Source organism: Jaculus jaculus, chromosome 3 (assembly GCF_020740685.1).
Source record: "Jaculus jaculus isolate mJacJac1 chromosome 3, mJacJac1.mat.Y.cur, whole genome shotgun sequence".
Classification (NCBI taxonomy): domain Eukaryota; kingdom Metazoa; phylum Chordata; class Mammalia; order Rodentia; family Dipodidae; genus Jaculus; species Jaculus jaculus.
The window spans coordinates 165,723,354-165,745,813 of record NC_059104.1 but is presented as its reverse complement, the minus strand read 5'-3'; the positions used below and the strand labels follow the sequence as shown (position 1 = coordinate 165,745,813).

General features: G+C 41.8%; 1 protein-coding gene across 1 annotated transcript in view; it reads right to left on the bottom strand.

Moving 5' to 3' along the window:
* Window positions 1–22,460, bottom strand: part of Gdpd4 (glycerophosphodiester phosphodiesterase domain containing 4) — a 62,270-nt gene that overhangs the window by 14,616 nt on the left and 25,194 nt on the right. Inside the window, exons 10-12 of the mRNA XM_012948281.2 lie at window positions 18,146–18,296; window positions 9,293–9,514; window positions 7,517–7,671 (exon numbers count right to left, since the gene is read on the bottom strand). Coding sequence (XP_012803735.1) covers window positions 7,517–7,671; window positions 9,293–9,514; window positions 18,146–18,296 — 528 coding nt within the window. The remainder of the gene's footprint in view (window positions 1–7,516; window positions 7,672–9,292; window positions 9,515–18,145; window positions 18,297–22,460) is intronic.

The window sequence follows — 22,460 nt, the reverse complement described above, 5'->3', positions numbered from 1 at the left end:
ACACCTTTAATCCCAGCATTCAGGAGGCAGATGTAGGAGGATCGCCATGAGTTTGAGGCCACCCTGAGACTACATAGTGAATTCCAGGTCAGCCTGAGCTAGAGTGAAATCCTACATCAGAAAAAAAGTTTAAGGCCAGGCTTGGTGGTGCACATCTTTAATCCCAGCACTCAGGAGGCAGAGGTAGGAGGATTGCTATGGGTTCAAGGCCACCCTGAGGATACAGAGTGAATTCCAAGTCAGCCTAGACTAGAGTGAAACCCTACCTTGAAACACCAAAAAAAAAAAGTTTAAAATATGAAATTCTCAAAAAAAGTCCCATCCACAAATGGACATAAGAGGTGAACATATAGTTCTCAAAATAAGTACAAATGCCAATGATTGTGATGGGGAGGTAATATGATGGAGAATGGAATTTCAAAGGAGAAAGTGGGGGGGAGGGAATTAACATGGAATTTTTTTTTATAATCATGGAAAATGCTAATAAAAATTAAAAAAAAATAAGTACAAATGCCAATAAGTATATGAAAAAAATATTCAATATTTTTTGCTGTCAGGGAAATGCAAAACAGAACTACACTGATATTTCACCCCACCCTAGTCAGAATGGCTGTTATGTAAGAAAACAATAAACAATGCTGATAAGGATGTGGGGGGGGGCTTTATAAACTATTGGTAGAAGTGTAAATTAGTACAGCTAATACAGAAATCAGAATGGAGGCTCCTCAAAACACTAAGAACAGAACTAGCTATGATCTTGCCACACCATTCTGAGGAACACACCTGAAGGGATCCAAGCACACAGTACAGGTTCTGGTGCCTCTAAATTTCTTGTGGAGCTCTTCCCAATTGTCAGGTTGTGGAATCAGCCTCAATGTCCACCAACATGTACATGTGGTGTAGATACATAAGGGAGTTTTATTTAGCCACAAGGAAGAAAAAAGTTATGTTACTTGTAGGAGAATGGATGGAAATGGTTATCATCATCTAAAGTGCAATAAGCCAGATTCAGAAAGTCAAATATCATATGGCTTTTGTCTCATATATAGAATCTGGATTCAGAAAATATAAGGAAGAAGGCAGGAGATCAGAGGGAGGGCAACGAGAGAGTAACAGGATGACGATGTGCAAAGTGCATTAAAAACACATATGAACATGTCAAAATGAATTGAAGCTCATCATTTTGTACAACAAATACATGTTACTTACAAACTTTCTTGGGCTGGAGGGATGGCTTAGCAGTTAAGGTGCAAGCCAGCAAAGCCAAAGGTTCAGGTTCCAGGTTTAATTCCCCAGTGCCCACATCAAACCAGATGCACAACAAGATGGCACATGAGTCTGGAGTTTGTTTGCGGTGGCTAGAGGCCCTGGTGTGCCCATTCTCTTTCTCTACCTGCCTTTCTCTCTCTCTCTCAAGTAAGTACATAAATAAATAAAATATTTTTTAAAAATTCTTAAAGTGAGTTGGGAAAATGGCTGTTGGTAAATCACTTGCTGTGCAAATAGGAGGACCTTAGTTTGGAATCCTGGCACCCATGTAAAATGCCAGATAGGCAAGATGGCCTGCTTGTACTCCTAGTGCTAAGGAGGCTGAGACAGGAGCTTCCTGAGGCAAGCTGGATAGCTAGATTAGCTGAATTGGTGAGTTCTGTGTTCAAATGAGAGACCCCAACTCAATAAATTAGGTGGAAAGAGATCAAGGAAAACACTCAGTATCAATCTCCACTGTACATACACACACATGCATGCCCCAAAACATGCATGCACACCTGCACAGACACATGAACACATACACACACACTATGCATGCACACATGCAAAATTTCTTTTAAATAAATATGGCTGTCTATATCACACAGCTATTTATGAAGCACTACAATTCACTTGGCAATTACAAGAGAAAATAATTTTTTTTTTATGGTTTTTTGAGGTAGGGTCTCACTCTAGCCTAGGCTGACCTGGAATTCACTATGTAGTCTCAGGGTGGCCTCGAACTCTCGGCAATCCTCCTACCTCTGCCTCCCAAGTGCTGGGATTAAAGGTGTACACCACCACGCCCGGCTAGAAAAGAATTTTTGAGATCTGACTTTTCAGTGTCCACATATATAGAAACAGAAATACCAAGCATATAAAAACATGTGTTGAGTGGTGAGGGACGAAAGGACAAAGGAGGAGGAGCTAGCTGCTATTCCCTCGGGTCACAGTCTAGATTTGGTGTATCAGGGTTCTCTAGAGGAACAGAACTGATAGAATGAATATGGGTTAAAAGGGGGATTTACTGGATTAGCTTACAAGATACAGGCTGAGCAGTCCAACAATAGCTGCCTACAAGACGGAGAGTCAAAGAGCTCAGTAGCTGTTCAGTCCAGGAAAGCTGGGTGTAGGCTAGGTTTCAATGTCCCCAGGTGACAAGCCAAATGGTAGATTCACAAGTGAGTAGCCAGGGGAGTCAGGCAAAAGGAAACAGCAAACAGCATGAGCGAGCAGACCAAGAGAAACTCCATGGCCTCCTGGCACTTCCTTATACACAGTCCTCAAATGGAAGAGCTGAAAACTCTGAAGAAAGGATGACCTTGCCCAGTTAGACTGGACAATGACATGCAGCACAGACACACCCAAGAGTCACATCTCTTACTTGATTTCTAATCCAATTAAGTTGACAATAGAACTTAACAGTCACAAGTTCACCCCTTGGCAACTTGACACTAAACTGTATCTTAATGTCAGGCTTAATTTCCAAATTAAGGTAATAACGAGATCATTAATTCCCCCTAACCTGATATCCTGCGTACAACTGGAAGTACACTATTCCTTTCCTTCAAGTCATTTGGGAGTCTCTAATAGCCAGTGGTTTAAATGTAGGTTTAGCAACACTTAATTACTGATATTATCTCAGTGCATACTAATCACATACTAGAGGAATAGAGGAAAGATCCCAACATGATGATACACGTAGAAGGGTCACTATGAGTTCGAGGACAGTCTGAAGCTACAGAGTGTGTTCCAGGTCAGCCTGGGCTAGAGTGAAACCTACCTCAAAAAGAAAAGGAAATAGAGGGATGAAAAGCAAAGTAATCTCAGTATTTGTATACATAATGCATAAACACTCTTAATTTTTAAAATTTATATTTTATTTATTTATTTGCAAGCAGAAAGAGACAGAGAGAGGGAAAGGCCATGCCAGGGACTCTAGCTGCTGCAAACAAACTCCAGATACACGTGCCACTTTGTGCATCTGGCTTTACATGGGTACTGGAGAATCAAACCCAGATCATGTGGCTTTTTAGGCAAGTATCTTAACCACTGAGAAATCTCTCTAGCCCTATAAACATGCTTAACAAATAGGACAGCCACATCCATGGTAATTACAATCCTCATTTCTGTAACTAGTCACATGGTCTTAACTGGTATTTGTAACTACCTTCTCCTACTACCCATTCTGTGTTTCCTCCACCCTCAGCAGCACCTCAGCACATCCTGGTTCTTTACCTGGAGGGGTGATGCATACCTTCATTCCTGCCTTGATTGGGTTGTTATAGTTTACTATTGACCTTGATCACAAGCATGGTAACACCGAGAGGCATACTGAAGGATCTCCTGGATTCCAGGTGTGGGCGTTTGAACGTATATCCCCCCCCCCCCCCATAGACTCACATGTTTTATTAAAATTGAGTTTGCAGCTTTAGCTCCTAGCAGACAGACTCCTGTGACAGTGTGTGTCGGGGAGTGGAGGAGGGCATGTCACTGGGGCAGATCTGAATTCCAGCCTAAAGCTATGCACAGAGGTTTGGAGCTCTGGCTGTGCTTGCTTGTGGTGCTGGCTGTTGATGGTGTCTCTCTGTTTGGATTTATGAATGGAAGCCAGATTCTTTTGCTATTTGATGAATCTTTCCTTGGATCTGTAAGCTTGAAATAAATCCCTTTCTCCCATATCCTGTGTCTGGTTTGGATGTTCACTCCTACAAGGTGGAATTGACTGCAACATCAGCTCTACTCTTCCTTACATCCATGGTGGAGGAACAGTCCAATTCCACACTGGTAACCCAGATAGATCACCCCTGCTAGCACTGTAATGACTTTCTTAGCCTGTTCACTCAAGGGCATCAGGAGCCCACGTGGCAGGGGAAGTCTTAGCTTCCAGTTCAATGGAGTTCTTTTGTGTCTCCTGACAGAAGCCCCACTTTGGATTTTTTTTTTTGTTTTGTTTATTTGTTTCTGCTTTAAAAAATATTTTATTTATTTACTTGCAAGCAAAGAGAGAAAGTGAGTATATACATGGATGCACCAGTGCCTCCAGGCATTGCGAACAGCCTCCAGATGAAGGCTCTGCCTTGTGCATCTGGCTTCGCTTTATGTTGGTACTATGGAACCAACCCCGTGCCGGAACCCCCTACTTTGGAACCAAAAATTCTATCTAGGCCAGCAGCAGAGCATTAGGTTGCATGTACAGGAAGTGAAAATTTAGCTAGTGGTCACTGATGGTGAGTGATACCATTCCCACTTCCACCCCTTGATTCCTGGGCCTGTGAATCCTGCTTATGGAAGAAAGAGTACCATATACTGGACACTGAGTCAGAGCACATAAAGCCTCCTGGAGAACCCTGCCCCAGCCCTCCAGTGTACTGCCACCTAGTTGGCACTGCAACTGTTTCTTTAAAAGGCCATTCTGCTGTTCTGCCAAGCCAACTTGCTTCTGGATGGCGGGAACATGGCAAGACCGGTGAATCCCATGAGCACGAGCCCACTGTTGCACGACGTTGTCTGTGGAGTGAGCTCCTTGGTCAGAAGCAATGCTGGGTGGAATACCATGACAGCTCACAGATGGTAGTTTGAGCAGAAACATTACATACAGAAAAGGCAAGTCCATACCCAGAGTAAGTGTCTCTTCTATTAAGGATAAAATGCTGCCCTTTCCATGATGAAAGTGGTCCAATGTAGTCAACATGCCACTAGGTTGCTGGCTTGTCACCCCGAGGAATGGTGCCATACTGAGGATGAAGTGTTGGCGTCTGCTACTGACAGGCTGGAACTCAGCAGCAGCTGTGGCCAGGTTGTCCTTGGGTAGTGGAAAACCATGTTGTCGAACCTCCATCTCTAGCACCATGTCCACTTTGCTCATGGGCCTGTTAAACAACAACAGGGATGGCCAGGCAGTTGTTGGCTGCTAGTAAAAGAACGGGTCATCTTATCTATTTGATTATTAAAGACATACTCTGCTGAGGTCACCCTTGGATGGTTTACACATGACACAAGTATCCTTACATCCTTTGCCCATTCAGAGACCTATCCACATACCACTTCCTCATATGTCCTTCTTGCCAATTTTCCAACAGTGCTTCTTCCAAGTCCCAGACATGAATTAGCATACAACCACACATCTGGCCATTTTTACATCCAAGCAAAGTGCACAACCATGTACACTGACTGAAGTTCTGCCTATTGTAAGTATTTCCCTTCACCACTGTCTTTCATGGTTGCCCCAGTAAAGGGCTGTAATGCCGTGGCTGTCCACTTCTGGATGGTGCCTGCATAACATGCAGATCCATTTTGTAAGCCAGGCCCTAGTCTTTTCTTCTTAAACCAGCTGACCACAGGGCACACCTGTGGCATAGGTACATGCTTGAGGACAGAGGCAAAGTAGCAGGAATAGAAGCCATAGACATTTGGGCAGCTTCTTCATGTAACTTACTTGTGCCTTCTTGGACCCGATCACATCCATTCCACCTCCATTTGGTGGCGGACTGCTGCTCTGCACATCCAACCTTATGGTCCAGTGGGTCAGATCACATTAGCTCATGATGGGTTTCTCAGAGCACGTGGTAACTTGGCAGCCCATCATCAGGTGCTCAGTTTCCACTGAGGCCTAACAGCAGGCCAAGAGCTCTCTCTCTCAGGAGGAGAACAATTGTCTGCAGATGATGGCAGGGTTTTGCTCCAAAATCCCAAGGGTCTCCACTGTGATTCACCTCCAAACAGCAGCCTTGTTTGCCATTGTCACTTCAAGTGCCATTAGGTCCGCCAGATCATATGGTCCAAGTGGTAGAGCAGCCCGCACAGCAGCCTGGACGTGTTAAAAAGCCTTCTCCTGTTCTGGACTGTCAGAGTCACTTGGAAATACACATGGGCCATAATACACAGCTGGATGGGGAATGTGCTGCCTCCAAAACCCACACAGGCCCACTGGGCATTCCTTCTTAGTGGTAGGACAGGCCGGATGCAACAACTTCTTGTTGTTAGAAGAAATATCACCGTACTTCTCCTTAGAAGAAATACTGCTGCACAGTGACATGCCACTGAACTCCTGGAAATTTTACTGAGGTAGAAGCCTTTGAATTTTTTAAAAAATTTATTTATTGGGCTGGAGAGATGGCTTAGCAGTTAAGCGCTTGCCTGTGAAGCCTAAGGACCCCAGTTCGAGGCTCGATTCCCCAGGACCCACGTTAGCCAGATGCACAAGAGGGTGCACACATCTGGAATTCCTCTGCAGTGGCTGGAAGCCCTGGCGCACCCAGTGTCTCTCTTTGTCTCTTTCTCTGTCACTCTCAAATAAATAAGTAAAAATAAACCAAAAAAAATTTTTTTTTAAATAAAAAAATTATTTATTTATTTGAGAGAGAGAGAGGCAGACAGAAAGAGAGAGAGAGAGAGAATGGGCATACCAGGGCCTCCAGCTACTGCAAACAAACTCCAGGTGCATGTGGCCCCTTGTGCAACTGGCTTACATGGATCTTAGGGAATCGAACCAAGGTCCTTTGGCTTTCCAGGCAAACGCCTTAACCGCTAAGCCATCCCTCCAGCCCTGCCTTTGAATTTGGTTGAATTTATTTCCTATCCTCTGATGTGCATATACTCTATAAATAATCCACAGTGTTTGTTACTTCTTGCATGTTTGATCCAGTAAGCATATCGTCAATACAATGGACCAACATGATGCCTTGTGGAAGAGACAAGCAATCGAGATCGCTGTGAACTAATTGATGACACAAAGCTAGAAACTTAGAGAACCAGGCAGCTGCTCAGTCCACAAGGCTGGATGCAGGCTGGGTTCCAATGTTCTCCAGAGGACAGCCAAATGGTAGACACACACACAAACATACACATGAGCAAGTGGCAAGGGGAGCCAGGCAGAAAGCATGCACAAAAAGCCTTTTCCAAAGAAAACACTCCACATCCTCCTAGAGCTCCCCACCAGAAGGACTGCCCACTCTGGAGGAAGGACTTCCTTGCCCAATTCATCCCTCCTAGCAATGCACTGGCAGACCTTCCCAAGGGACACTTCTCTCATGCCATTCCTAATGTGATCAATTTAACAACAGAACCTAGCTGTCACAGTTGGTAAACATTCATTGGCAAATGAAGGGAGGGAGAGGCAGGAAGGAAAAAGTAGAGGATTCAAAGAAGATAACCAAGCAAAGAAATCCTAAGTGAGAAGGGGAGGTGAAGTAGTTAAGGTGAAATGCATATTCTGTTAACGTTAACGCAATACATTTCAAGATAAGGGTGGTCAAACACTTACCTCATCCCCCTGTAGAACAGCCTCTTATAATCGACATTTATAATACTTATATTTTCTCGAGTAAGACGTTCAGTGGGTAATAAACGACCCACCTGCTGAAAACCAGGAGCCATGTACCTGACATAGCTCCTATCAAAAGATGGCAACCAAAAAATCTGTAAGGAGAAACAGATTGCCTTTTAATGGTTAAGGACTTGTGCAAGTACAAGATGACCTGCTGAGAATGGATGGCACTCCATTCCAGTACTGGCAGGTCTCTGTAGAAGGGGAAGAAAGATTCTAGCCCTTAGTGAAGCAGTTAACTTGACTTAACATTATTTAATGAACTCCTAAAATGGGGCCTTCATGGGCTGGAGAGATGGCTAGTGGTTAAGGCATTTGCCTGTGAAGCCTAAGGACCCAGGTTTGATTCCCCTATACTCACATAAGCCAGATAGATGCACAAGGTGGCACCTATGTCTAGAGTTCATTTGCAGTGACTAGAGACCCTGGTGTGCCCATTCTCTCTGTCTCTCTATCTGCCTTTTTCTTTCTCTCTCAAACAAATCAAATTAAAATTAAATATATTTTTTTAAATGGAGCCTTCACAAAGGCTGTTATGGAACTTTTTCCTAGACTTCTCAGTCCTTCAGTTAACATTTGACATGAGGGGCTGCTGTATACAAAATACTTCATACAAAAAAAACTGGGTAGTAAGGCTGACTCTCACATGGCCCTTCCACCAGGAGTGCCAGAGCAGGATGGTGTCAAAACCTCAAATGACTTAATTCTGGAGCAAAATCAAGAACTGAGTACAAGGGCTTCACACCCAAGAGTTGTCTGCTTGTCCATTTTGCTTGGCATTCAGGGGCTATTGTGGACTTGTGAGTCAGGATAAGCAGGTCAGAGCCCTGAGGCACCACAGATTGGTTTTCAATCCTCAATCACTGCTTAAGGCTAGCAAGCAAAGTAAGTGCTGCTACCAGTACAAGGTCTAGTGTCCCTTAAAGATCAGAAGTATTCCCTCTCTCTCTCTCCTTCTCTCTCTCTCTCCCTCTTTCTCTGTCACTCTCAAATAAGAATAAAAGGCAAATGTCCAACTAAAAACAATGGGTGAAGGTTAGGAGTGTAGCTCAGTAGTAGAGCACTTACCTAGACTGAATTCACTATGCTACAAAAAAAAAAAAAAAAAGTTGGGAGATAGGAACATCAAGCAAAACTTCTCTTTTGCTTACTGATGCTAAAAGTCAATCTTGAGAGGCCATTATCTGATGACAGCAGGGACGCTGCAGTGACCATCTGTGGAAACAGCTCCATTTGCAAGACGCTATATACTTGTTTCACTTATAGCTCTCCCATATTCTGAGAACTTAAGTAAGTTGGAACTAATGACTGCTCAAATAAAGAGAGTTGCTTCTGAAAAGAATGATGAACAAATCTCTATCCAAGCAAGAATCATGTGTCTTTCTATATGAGTCATTAATGCTTAAGTCCTCAAAGCTCTTTCTACAGATCTATATGAATGACGTTGCAGGCCACATCACAGTTATTATACAAATTATTCTTTAATGGGGTACTGATATTACATATGGCTTGGAATGGCAAACAAATCTGAATGTTTTCCCTGACTGAGATGCAGTTTGCTGGGTCATTCTCAGATCCTCTCCAATTCCAAAGGAAGCAAAATTACTTATAGATCCCACAGAAGATCTACAAGGTAGGTAAAATTCAACTGCTGTGCTCTTGAGACAAACTACCCAGCTCCCAATTTCTATCATGAATACTAGGTAGACGTACCAGATGTTGCTCAATTTTAGATTCAAGGATGACTCTTACTACTTTGCGGACAAATGTGTTTCTGTAAGGATGCTCTACTGGAGGATGAAAAAGATCAAATATCACAAACTTTTGTTCCTTCTTGGCAAGTTGCAATACATCACTCAGTAATGGGATCGACTGGTTGCTTGCTCTTTTTTTATCAGCTTCTGATAGAGGATCCATGTTGATAAAAGGTTTGTGCTAAAAATAAACATATCAAAGAAACAGCGATTCTCATCAAAAACATTTTCTAACTCCACATGCAGCTGTACGTCCATGCGGTTTCATTACCATTCAAACCACTAGGCCCCCTGAAGCACTAGTTCTGAGACAAGAATTGCTAAGGAGAGAAATAAAATGTACCCTCCATTTAATTCTGGAGTTTATGATTATTTCTTTTATATTCTAGTAAAGATCTTCCTTAGACTTGCGCTAAAAGGCCTGTATATTCTCATCTTGACTTTCCTCTCCAGCCCTTTCTTGGATAACTTAAAGTAACACATCCCTTTTCCATCACACCGTCTTCCTGCATGGGCTCTCACTATCCATATTGTGTTCTTAGTGTCAAAGGAAACAGACTTAAACCTTTAAAAATAATTGTGGACTACACCTTATAAACACAGCCATTTTATTCTTCATCTTTCTGATATTATTGCTTACTGTAATAAACTGAACAGACAAATTCAGTTACCATCAAGTGATTTCTGCTTTCTTCCTACTTCTGTTGTAAGATCTATTCCATAAGATATACATCAGAATTTTGGAAGGACAGAATCCTTCCAAATCTAGGTTGAAAAGTACTGTGTGTGGCACACACACCCTAATCTATTGACACCACACGGAATAAACACATGAAACAGGATTTTCAATTTTGAGCTGACACTGCCATCTCAAGAAGATACAAATTCCTCTGTGATAGGAGACCAAGCCAGGATTTCCAGGGCTGTATTTTACGCGTGGGACATGAGTCTGTGAAGAAGTTGGTAACCCAAGATACAGTGACACATTAGCTATGCCAGATGGCATGAACAGATATGAGCAATCTGATTATGACTGTTTACTTTGGGATCTTGTTGGCCTTAATTATTTTTTGCATGTGCATAGGTAGTATGTATGGCATGATGTGTATGCACGCACATGTGTGTGCAGTGCACTGTCCCGTGCACACACGCAGACTTACCTTCCTCTATCACTCACTTGTGTATTTCCTCTATATGAGGTTCTCTCTGAACTTAGAGCTGCCAGTTTTTTAAAAATTTTTTTTAATTTTTTTATTTTTTATTTGAGAGCGACAGACACAGAGAGAAAGACAGGTAGAGGGAAAGAGAGAGAATGGGTGCTCCAGGGCTTCCAGCCTCTGCAAACGAACTCCAGACGCGTGCGCCCCCTTGTGCATCTGGCTAACGTGGGACCTGGGGAACCGAGCCTCGAACCGGGGTCCTTAGGCTTCACAGGCAAGCGCTTAACCGCTAAGCCATCTCTCCAGCCCGAACTGCCAGTTTTTACAAGACCCAGTGATTTACTGGTCTCTCCACACATGACTGGGGTTACAAGTGTGCCCATGCCCAGCTGTTTGTACATGGGTGCTGGGGAATTGAACTCAGAGTGAATCAGGTCCCCTCAGGTCCTTAAGCTTGTTTGGCAAGCACTCCTACCCACTGAGCCTCTCCCTAGCTCCAAACATTGGTTCAATGTTTTTCTTTCTGATGGGCATATGACAAAGAGTTACAGCTGTTTTTCTCTGAATCCTGTTGTACTTGTGCAAAGCCTTCTTTGTATTTAGAGTCTTGATTTACTAACCCCTAAGAATTTAGGAACAAAGACTTAAAGTCTACCTCTACTTTTCATGATAATGTACTGATCTGCATAGGTTCAATAAAACTGTTTCTTTTTTGTTCATGTATCACTAATTAGGCCATATCTGCAGGATTAGATTTAAGAATTTTTCCATTCAATCAGGTGTGACAAACTCTTTGTCCCCATCCGAGGTATAGATGTAATTGCTATTTGGAGCAAATGCTGAAAAACCTTCCAAGGTGAATTGTCTGGTGTCACACATTGTGCCAGCATCGCATGTAGTGACGGAGATAATAGCCTAGTTTAAAGGTAAAAACTAGTGGACATAAATTTATTTTATAAATAATAAGGATGAAAAGATTTCTTAAATGATAGATTAAAGTTGAGGCTGTAGCCAGGCGTGGTGGAGCACATCTTTAATCCTGGCACTTGGGAGGCAGAGATAGGAGGATCACTGTGAGTTCGAGGCCACCCTGAGACCACCTAGTGAATTCCAGGTCAGCCTGGGCTAGATTGAGACCCTACCTCAAAAAAAAAAAAAAAAAAATGAGGCTGTATTGATTCCTGACCTCATCTCTAGATCTTAATTTAACAGCGTTAGTAGTTATTTAACCCAGCCTGACTTTAGACTTGCAGTTTCTAAAACAAGGAACCTCTTAATAATAAGCCAAGTAACACAAAACCACAATGAGACTAGCCTCAAATAATCAGTAGAAGTTACAATCAAAGACTATAATATTATTCAAAACTTAGGGGGAAAAAAGGCCAAAAGTTGGGCTGGAGAGATGGCTTAGCGGTTAAGCGCTTGCCTGTGAAGCCTAAGAACCCCGGTTCGAGGCTCGGTTCCCCAGGTCCCACGTTAGCCAGATGCACAAGGGGGCGCACGCGTCTGGAGTTCGTTTGCAGAGGCTGGAAGCCCTGGCGCGCCCATTCTCTCTCTCTCCCTCTATCTGTCTTTCTCTCTGTGTCTGTCGCTCTCAAATAAATAAATAAATAAAAATTTAAAAAAAAAAAAAGGCCAAAAGTTGATTACTTGACATCATAATATCATAGCAGAACATTTTTTTGGTTGTTCAGAGCAGGGTTTCACTCTAGTCGAGGCTGACCTAGAATTCACTTTGTAGTCTCAGGGTGGCCTCGAACTCATGACAACCCTCCTACCTCTGCCTCCCAAGTGCTGAGATTAAAGATGTGTGCCACCATGCCTGGCCCCTTAGGCAAGCACTCAGTATTTAAGGGACTACAGCTTTGCATGAGGGTTTGAATTGTTCTTCACTCTTGTTTGGATAAGGCCTTGCTATATAGCTTAGGCTGGCCTTAATTTATGACTCTCCTGCCTTGGCTTTCTGAGTGCTGGGATCACAGGTGTGGTGCCACAACACCCAGTCATTTATTCTTTCTGATTAAGAGAGGTAGACTAACTAAAGTAAGATATAATTTATATAAAACAGAAATGAGTTGAGAGGTAGACTAACTAAAGTAAGATATAATTTATATAAAACAGAAATGAGTTTTGACCAATAAAGATGCAAAGGATTTTAAAATTATTTTTTAGATTTATTTTTATTTATTTATTAGAGAGACAGAGACAGACAGAGAGAGAGAGAATGGGCACACCAGTGCCTCTAGCTACTGCAAACGAACTCCAGATGTGTGCGCCACCATGTGCACCTGGCTTATGTGGGAGTGGGACATGGAGAATTGAACCTGGGTCCCTAGGCTTTGTAGGCATGTGCCTTAAGAGCTAAGCTATGTCTCCAGCCCTAATTATTTTTATTTGTTAGCGAGTGAGAGAGAAAATGGACATGTGAGGACCTTTAGCCACCATAAATGAACGCCAGAAGCATGCACCACCATGTGCAACTGACTTACAAAGGTTCTAGAGAATTGAGCCTGGGTCCTTAGACCTCACAGGCAAGCACTTTAACCACAAAGCCATCTCCCCAGCCCCAGAAAGGAATTCTTTTGAGGAAGAGAAAATTTGAGGCTTTGTCCTGTAGTATATCAACTAAGGTTGTGTCTAACTCAGCAAACTAATGTCACCTTTTTATTTCCTTACTATGTTTACAGGTTAGTTTCTCAACACTCTTCTGAGTGGGTTTTGTCATTCTGCTATTCTTTCATTAATATGCTAAGTAAAATTTGTATCCAAGCTCACTATGTGCATGAAAACTGTACTTTTAAAAAATATTTTACTTATTTATTTGAGAGAAAGAGGTGGGGGGGGGGGACAGAGAGAGAGAGGGACAGAGAGAGAGAGAAAGAACACCAGGGCCTCTAGTCACTGCAAACAAACTCCAGATGCATGTGCCACCTTGTGCATCTGGCCTTACGTGAGTACTGGGGACTCAAACCTGGTCCTTTGGCTTTGCTGGCAAGCGCCTTAACTGCTGAACCATCCCTCCAGCCCCCCAAACTCTACTTCTATCACTTTGAACACTGCACTTTTACAAGAGATTCGGATGCCGTATGAATTCAAATGCCATAGAACTGTTGGCTGGGTAAGGAAGTGCGAATTCAGCTAAGCTTCCAAGCACAACGCTTCTGTGTCTATTCTTATTTAGTGTGTAACTCACTATGAAATCTCAAGACACTTCAAGGAGTGTCCTTGAAGGGGCATGTGGAACGAAGGTCCCTTCCACTTTCTCTATTTCAATTCCAGAATAATGTAAATGGTTTTGCTCTGCCATGTGCTCCTCCAAAATGTGGCACTTTGCCATGGGCCCAAGGCAACAGCCAATAATAGATCATGGACAGAAGTCACCAAAACCGTGAGCCCAAACAATTTTTTTTTTCATTATAAATTGCTTGGTATTTGTTACAGTAATAGCAATCTGACTAACAGAACTATTTTATTTTCACAAGTAACATTAAGAATAAATATAGAGCCGGGTGTGGTGGCGCACGCCTTTAATCCCAGCACTCGGGAGGCAGAGGTAGGAGGATTGCCGAGAGTTCGAGGCCACCCTGAGACTACATAGTGAATTCCAGGTCAACCTGAGCCAGAGTGAGACCCTACCTCGAAAAACCAAAAAAAAAAAAAAAAAAAAGAATAAATATAGGAGTAAATAATGATCAATTCACAAACATCAACAATTAACAATCATTATTATCCAATGAAAATTAACAGAATAATTTTCACAACCAAATTATTCACTAAAAAACACTGCTCAAACCTTTAAATCTTTTTAAAATGTTTTTACTTATTTATTTATTTGCAAGTAGAGAGAGATGAAAAAGAGACAGAGAGAATGAGCACACCAGGACCTCCAGCCACTGCAAATGAACTCTAGATGCATGTGCCACCCGGTGCATCTGGCTTTATGTTGGTACTGGGGAATCAAACCCAGGCAGTAAGGCTTTAGAGGCAAGCACAGTAACTGATGAGTCATCTTTCCAGCCCCCTTTAATTATTTTTAGTTTTTTATTTTATTTATTTATTTATTTATTTATTTATTTATTTTTATTATTTTTGGGGGGGGGGTTCGAGGTAGAGTCTCACTCTGGCTCAGGCTGACCTGGAATTCACTATGTAGTCTCAGGGTGGCCTCGAACTCTCGGCGATCCTCCTACCTCTGCCTCCCGAGTGCTGGGATTAAAGGCGTGCGCCACCATGCCCGGCGAGTTTTTTTATTTGAGAGAGAGAGAATGGGCACACCAGAGCCTTCAGCCACTGCAAATGAACTCCAGACACATGTGTCACCTTGTGCATCTGGCTTATGTGGGTCCTGGGGAATTGAACCTAGGTCCTTTGGCTTTGCAGGCAAGTGCCTTAATCACTAAGTCATGTCTCCAGCCACCCCCTTTAAATTTTTTAAAAATATTTTTTTTATTTATTTGAGAGGGAGAAAGAGGCAGAAAGAGAAAAATAGAAAAAGAATGGGTACATCAGGGCCTCCAGCCACTGCAAACAAACTCCAGATGCATGTGCCACCTTGCGCCTCTGGCTTATGTGGGTCCTGGAGAATTGAACCAGGGTCCTTTGGCTTTGTAGGCAAGCACCTTAACCGCTAAGTCATCTCTCCAGCCCCACTCTCCCTTAATATTTTTTAAATCACAGGCTCACATAATTTCAACCACTTTCTGATGACAAAGCATGAAAAAGAAAGTCTCTTAGTTAAGTTTAAGGTCCCCCAAATAAATTATATTTGAACTCCAAGTTTCAGAATTTTCCTCAGTAGTAATAATACAACGAAGAGTGTAACTCCTTAATAATTGTATAACCAGCTACTAAGGTGTGCCATCTAACAAACTAAAGTAAAACTATTTATTCTTTGAAAAATCCACTAAAGTTTATGATACTAACATATCTAATCTTACTACTGGTAATTAGCCCAAATCATTCACAATAGGAAATGGTTAGGCTTTTGCTGTTGTTATTTCTCTTTTGGGATACTGAAGCCCAAATCCAGGTCCTCACACATCCCAGGCAAATGATCTAGGAAATAATTTTGAAGAAAAGTTGAAAATCAAAGATAATATTTAATAAAAACATTAAATATTGCATTCCATAGTTCCCATATGACATTAAACTATGATCACTGACACAAAAAGTGACTATGGATGTCTTTCAATAATAAGGACCAGTAAGTTCCAATAAAACGTCATCAAGAGGGCTGGAGAGATGGCTTAGTTGCTAAGATGTTTGCCTGCAAAGCCAAAGGTCCCAGGTTCAATTCCCCAGGATCCACGTAACCCAGATGCACAAGGTGGAGGGGGGGACATGCATCTGGAGTTCGTTTGCAGTGGCTGGAGGCCCTGGTGTGCACATTCTCTCTCTGCCTCTTTCTCTCCAAAAAAAAAAAAAAAAAAAAAAGCCATCAAGAAAAAATTCACCCACTGAGTGTGGTAACACATGCCTTTAATCCCAGCACTTGGGAGGCAGAGGTAGGAGAATCACCATGAGTGAATCACCATGAGTCTGAGGCCACCCTGAGACTACATAGTAAATTCCAGGTCAGCCTGGACTAGAGTGAGACCCCACCTACAAAAAAAAAAAAAAAGAAAGAAAGAAAAAAAATCACCCATTAATTATAGTTACTAGCTACTCATTCATCAACCTTATAGTTCCATCAGACATTTCAGAGTTTAATAAATTTCAGCTCAATTTTAGGACTAAGTTTAATTCTACACATCCTATTACAACTTTGAGAGCAATGAAGAGGGCATCAGATATATAACAGCCTTTCACGCATGATGCACACTGCTAAAGCATTAACTGTGACTAACAGACCCAATGTCTACATGCTAATAGAACATGTGTACTTTATATGTGCCCACATGTATATGAATGATAAAACTCACTGCTCAAGCTACATAGACACAGAAGCCTGTCATATCAGGATGGTATCATTATTTCCACATAAGGAAGCGGCACGTATCAGCTATACCTTCTAAGACAAGTGTTCTGAGGAGATAAGCTTTAGTCGACAGAATGAATCTCAAATGGATTCTCTAAAGACAAACCCATCTTGACATAGTCTTCAGTGTTCACTATTTTTACATGAAACATGTCCTAACAACCCTTAGAATGGATATTTTGCTGTTTAGCCTATTAAGACAAGTATTTTCAAAATCAAAGCCTTAAAGGAGTATATCTGACTGGGTAAAACCTAGATCTCCTGGGCTTTCTCTCAGGCATGAGACAAGCTAAAAAAAAAAAAACAAAAAGAATAGGGGTTGTTTTGTTTCCTTTATTCTGAGCAAGTAGACTTGACCGTTAATCAAATGTTTTACCCACTTTAATATCTTCACAGGGTGATTCTAAGCACTCCAACTCATTATTGAAGCATTCCCCTCTGCATGTTTAACTTACTATTTATTTATTTTCAAGGAGAGAGAGAGAGAATGGGCACACCAGGACCTCTAGCTGCTGCAAACAAACTCCAGATGCATGTGCCATCTTAGGCATCTGGCTTTACATGGGTACTGGGGACTCAAACCCACATCCTTAGGCTTTGCAGGCAAGTGCCTTAACCTGAGCAATATCTCCAGCCTTACATGGGTTTTTAAAGATTCTTCTCAACTATTCCCTATTCTTATCTTATTTCTCTATCCTTCCCTCCATCTTTCTGTCATCTTCTCACACATACACTTGCTCTAATACACTGTTTCCCTGAACCACATGACTCCCTACTAATGGTCTCCTCTTACCAGAAATGGTACCTCTGTGTGAAGAATGTATTACTCAACTTCTTGAAGGAGCCACTCTTGCCTCAAAATTACATTGTCTGCAATATATACTTTATAGTTCACTATATCTATAATTAGTTTATTTCTTTCCAGAATCTCCTATACTCTAGACTAAGTTAGAAATTAGTCTTAGCAATGGAACCAACCTGAGAGTAACTCTAGTTTGGTATTTATCACAATGTGCTGTAAGTTTCTTTTACTTACGCTCACCTTGGAACTCCATGAAGACCACAGGGATGCTTACTCCTTATGCACAGGTACTCAACAGGCACACAATTCATATTTGTTGAGTATCAATAAGAAATCAAGACTGGGATGGAGCGATGGCTCCATGGTTAAAGACGCTTGCTTGCAAAGCTTCATGGCCTAGATTTGAGTCCCCAGGACCCACAAAAAGCCAGATGCACAAAGTGGCACATGTATCTGGAGTTCGTTTACAGTGGGTGGAGGCCCTAGCATACTTATGCTCACTCTATCTGTTTTTCCCACTCTCAAATATATGAATAAAAATATTTTTCAAAAATCAAGAATGAATGTTTCTTAGACTGCCTCATCTACAAGAGTGGGATACTGAAAATAACTAGAAAAATGGCAGGTATATTATCAAAGTTTATGAAATACTTGGGCAGAGGAATCATGAATAGAATAAGTTTCCAAGTTTATCTTCAAATTTTCTGGTGCATGCTGGAAGCAACAATCAGACCCACTACATTACCTGAAAAGCCCTCCTGACAATACAATAGTCCTTACTAAACTAAACCAGAAACTGTGTGCACACTTTATCTCCAGGAGCAGCACATGAACTTTAACACGGAGGATGGTCAATGCAAGTTTGCATCTTACCTCTAAAAACCATTTTCCAGCATTCAGAGTTGACAGAAAAGGCCATTTGAATAAGGAAGTGTGCTTGTGGATGTCTTCTGGTAAGACTTCCCTGATATTGGTTGTTCTACTCAGGTCAAAATCATGCATGATGAAAGGCACATGATCATAACTGCAGGTAAAGGCAAAGAGAGGAAGAGGCAGAAAGGCTGAATCTAGTCATCTTGGCAGACAGGATCCCTCAAAGCCTTCAAGGTCACATGTCTTCCCAGGGCTCCTCATTCCCCCTCTACTCTCAGCAGAGCGCCAGCCCTTTCCGCCGTAGGGGTCATGCGGTCATATATACTTTCACATTAGTGATGATGAAAGAGTGGCTTCCCGACTCAGAGGCCCCCTGTCATCAGTAAAGCAGAAGGCATGGTAATGCCCTGAGAGTCGGTGAATGGGAGTGCGAATGAGACAGCGTCCCAGCCCAGCTGAATGGCCTTCCACCCAATCCTGCTCTAGTTTTCTGACCCTTTCCCCTGAAAGTCACCTTCTGTGAGCATTCGATCTATATACATATATAGCATACGATCTACACCCCCCTACCTCATCCAGTCCCATTAGACAGATTCCTAGTTCGGGTACGTATTTGCTTTGGATAATCTGATTTTATAAATCTGTTCTTTTCCTACTAACATGCCTACAAGGAAAATGTCTATAATGGCCACAAGAGAATAAGGGTTGGCATTTATTCTCCTGCCATAAACAGCTAGAAAATTGGAATAAAGAGAGTGTGTTAAGTCAAGGGACAAATATGAGTGCAGTACTATGATGTCTGAGAAAACGGAAATGAAGCTATACTATTATATAGGCCTCCTTCCTGCAATAAGTACTATACTGTGACACAAGAAAAGAACTTACTAGGGACCCAGGTATCTTGCTGAAATGGAGAGAAAGAGTGCAGTGGGGGGACATGAAAGTTACCATTTGAGGACTCGAGTCCCACAGAAGGCAGAGTATGACAAAAGCACATGCACGCATTCCTGAGCAGTATGTCCAGAGAAGCCCTGGACCAGGGGCTAGCTAGCCATCTATACCCATGAAAATCTTATAAAGCTTGGCAAGAACAATTTCCAAAATAAAGAAAATTTGCCAAAAACTAAGACAAACTAAGAGCTCACACAAGACGTGAACTAACCAAGTTCCACCCAGCAAGAGGACAGAGACCTTGATAATTACATAGACAATTTCTTAGAGATTCCAGAAGACCATATCTTAGAAATGAGACAATCTCAAATGGACTTAGAGCCACAGGTGCTTTCGTGGGAGCCTAGAAACAGTCCTTCAAAGGACCAGACTAATTTAGAAGTAACCCAGCTACCTGCCAGAGAAAGTCCAACATCCTTTGAAGGAATACAACAAAAACTAACCCTCATCAGTATAAAACTGTAATGCCCAGCATGCAACCAAAACTTCCTAGAGCTAAAGATGCAGGAATAAGTGAATATACGCCACAGAGATTACTCAACTGAGACAAATGAAAAAGTGAATGAAAGGTGGGCTGGTGAGGTGAGCCAGTGATTAAAGGTACTTGCTTGTGAAGCCTTCTGGCCCAGGTTTGATTCCCCTACAAAGAGGACTAACATAAAGCCAGATGCACAGTGTTGCATGCATCTGAAGTTTATTTGCAGAGGCAGGAAGCCAGGCTTTCACTCTCTCTCTCCCAGTGTCAAGTAATGCAGAAGAGAATCATAAATAATGTAGACATCACATAAAAGAAACATGAACACAGGACACAGGTGGAGGGCCAGGTGTGCTAGCGGACAGCACTCAGTGGGTAAAGGCAAGGGTATCTCAAGTTCGAGACCAACCTTTCCCACAGGGTAAGGCCTTGTAAAAATACATAAATGTAGTATATAAAAAATAAGTAGAAATTTGAGAGATGAAAAACATAACAACAGAAATGAAAACTTCATTGGATAAAATATACAGCAGATCAGATATTTCAAATCATTCAGAGACTAGCAAATTTTAATGTTTAGCAATGAAATCTTCTCAAATGGAGCATAGATAAAAATGGAATAAAAAATAACATAAGTGATGTATAAGGCAATACCAACCATTGTTACATAGAACTAAATAGAATCCCAAGAGTTTGGACAAGAAAAAAAAATGTCTGAATGAAAAAAAACAAACCTCAGGTTTTAAAAAATTTGATGAAAATTATTTGTCCATCATAGATGTCCAATGACATGCAGTCCTGAGAGAATTTGCCACACACACACACACACACACACACACACACACACACACACTTAAATGCAATTCCCCTGCGAAGCTCAGAGGTCTCCGGGAGGGAGTGGGAACAAAGGACACACACGAGCAAGCAGGATCACCTCTTTGCAATTCAGTTTCCATGGACGCCCAGTGACTGCAGAAAGAGTTCTTCTTGTTGGTCCACACAAGGCGAGCTAAGGGTCTGTGTGTTTCTACAAGGCCCCAGAAAACCCAATTCAGCATTCTCTAGAAAGGTAAAGTTGACTGGACCTCTATGCTAGAACTCTTATTAGAGGACCAGAGATCAAGTCCTTGCATAGGTCTTATTTGAGATTCTCATAGATTCTTAGTAGGCTTTCTCTAAGCTTCAAACAATTTATTTACATTACTTGCTCCTAAGGTATTAGACATGCAACCTGCTTTTCAATATTTTGTTTTTGTTTTTTGTTTGTTTGGTTTGGTTTTTTCAAGGTAGGGTTTCATTCTAGGCCAGGCTGACCTGGAATTCACTATGTAGTCTCAGTGTGGCCTTGAACTCACCATGATCCTCCTATCTCTGCCTCCTGAGTGCTGGGATTAAAGGCGTGCACCACCATGCCCGGCTTTGCTTTTCAGTATTTTGAATGAAAGTTTCATAAAAGCATGCCATCCAAGTTAAGGCGTGTTTGTTTCCATAGTTCATTCCTTTTCAATGTATAGTAACACTCTGCAATATGGATAAGCCATAGTTTAACCATTTACCTTTTGAATCTTTTGGAGGATGTTTGGGATATGTCAAGATTTTGGCTTTTGTGAACAAGCGACTATAAAAGATTAATGTAAAGGTTTTTGTATGAATGAAGATTTCCTCCCTCCACAACAATTCACAGGAGTACAGTTTCTGGGTTTTATGGTGTTATGGTTTTGATGCTTAGTTTCATCCAAACTCCAGTGGCTCTTATAACAAAGCTCTAAAAATTAGAATTTTTCAAAATTATCTTCTTTAGTTCCAGCTTTCTACAGGAAGTATCTAGTTGAAAATGGAAGTGGCCTCAGGAAAATGGCCTGTCTCCAAGTTCCAGTAACTTATTTTGTTTTTCTATCCTTGTGTGCATGTGTGTGTGCATGTGTGTGTGCGTGTGTGCGTGTGTGTGTATGGAGTACGTGCTGTGTGACATATGCATGTATGCGTGTGGAGGCCAGAGAAGAACATCCAAAGTCCTTCTCTTTTTTTTTTTTTTAACTTTTTAAAAATTTATTTGAGAGTGACAGGCATAGAGAGAAAGAGGCAGATAGAGAGAAAGAAAGAGAATGGGCATGCCAGGGCCTCCAGGCACTGCATACAAACTCGAGATGCATGTGCCCCCTTGTGCATCTGGCTTACATGGGTACTGGGGAATCAAGCCTCGAACTGGGGTCCTTAGGCTTCACAGGCAAGTGCTTAACTGCTAAGCCATCTCTCCAGCCCCAAAGTCCTTCTCTTATCAAGCTCATTCACATATTTCCTTGAGACCAGCTCTTTCCCTCAACCCAGAGCTATTGTCCATCAGCAAACTCGGGGGAGTTTTCAGTCTCTACCCCTTGTGGACTGGGGTTATAGATATACATGGTCATGCCCAGATGTTTATGCAGGATTCTGGGGGCAGCTGGACTTCTCACCTGAGAGGTGTTCATGCTGACCACTGACTCTGTTCTATCCTTTCTATAAGTTTGCAACACTGATATAGGAAGGCTTGAGAATGACTCTTTTTAGTTTTGACTAAAATTGTAAAAAGTTTATTTGTCCATTTTTACCTATTTTATATTGTTTTCTCTTAGTAATGTGGTCAAATGTTGAGATCCAGAACTGGGTCTTCAATAGAATTTGGCAGACCTTGAAGAGGTGGCACCTGGTGACATCATTTAGATGTGACAATCTAGGAGTTTTTCACTTGTGGTACCAACTCAGGACAAAGAGGGAGAATGAAAATAGTCTGTGTAGTTGCACAACCCAGTTTTTTTTTAATTTGTTTATTTTTATTTATTTATTTGAGACAGACAGACAGAGAGAGAAAGATGCAGAGAAGAGAGACAGAATGGGCACACCAGGGCCTTT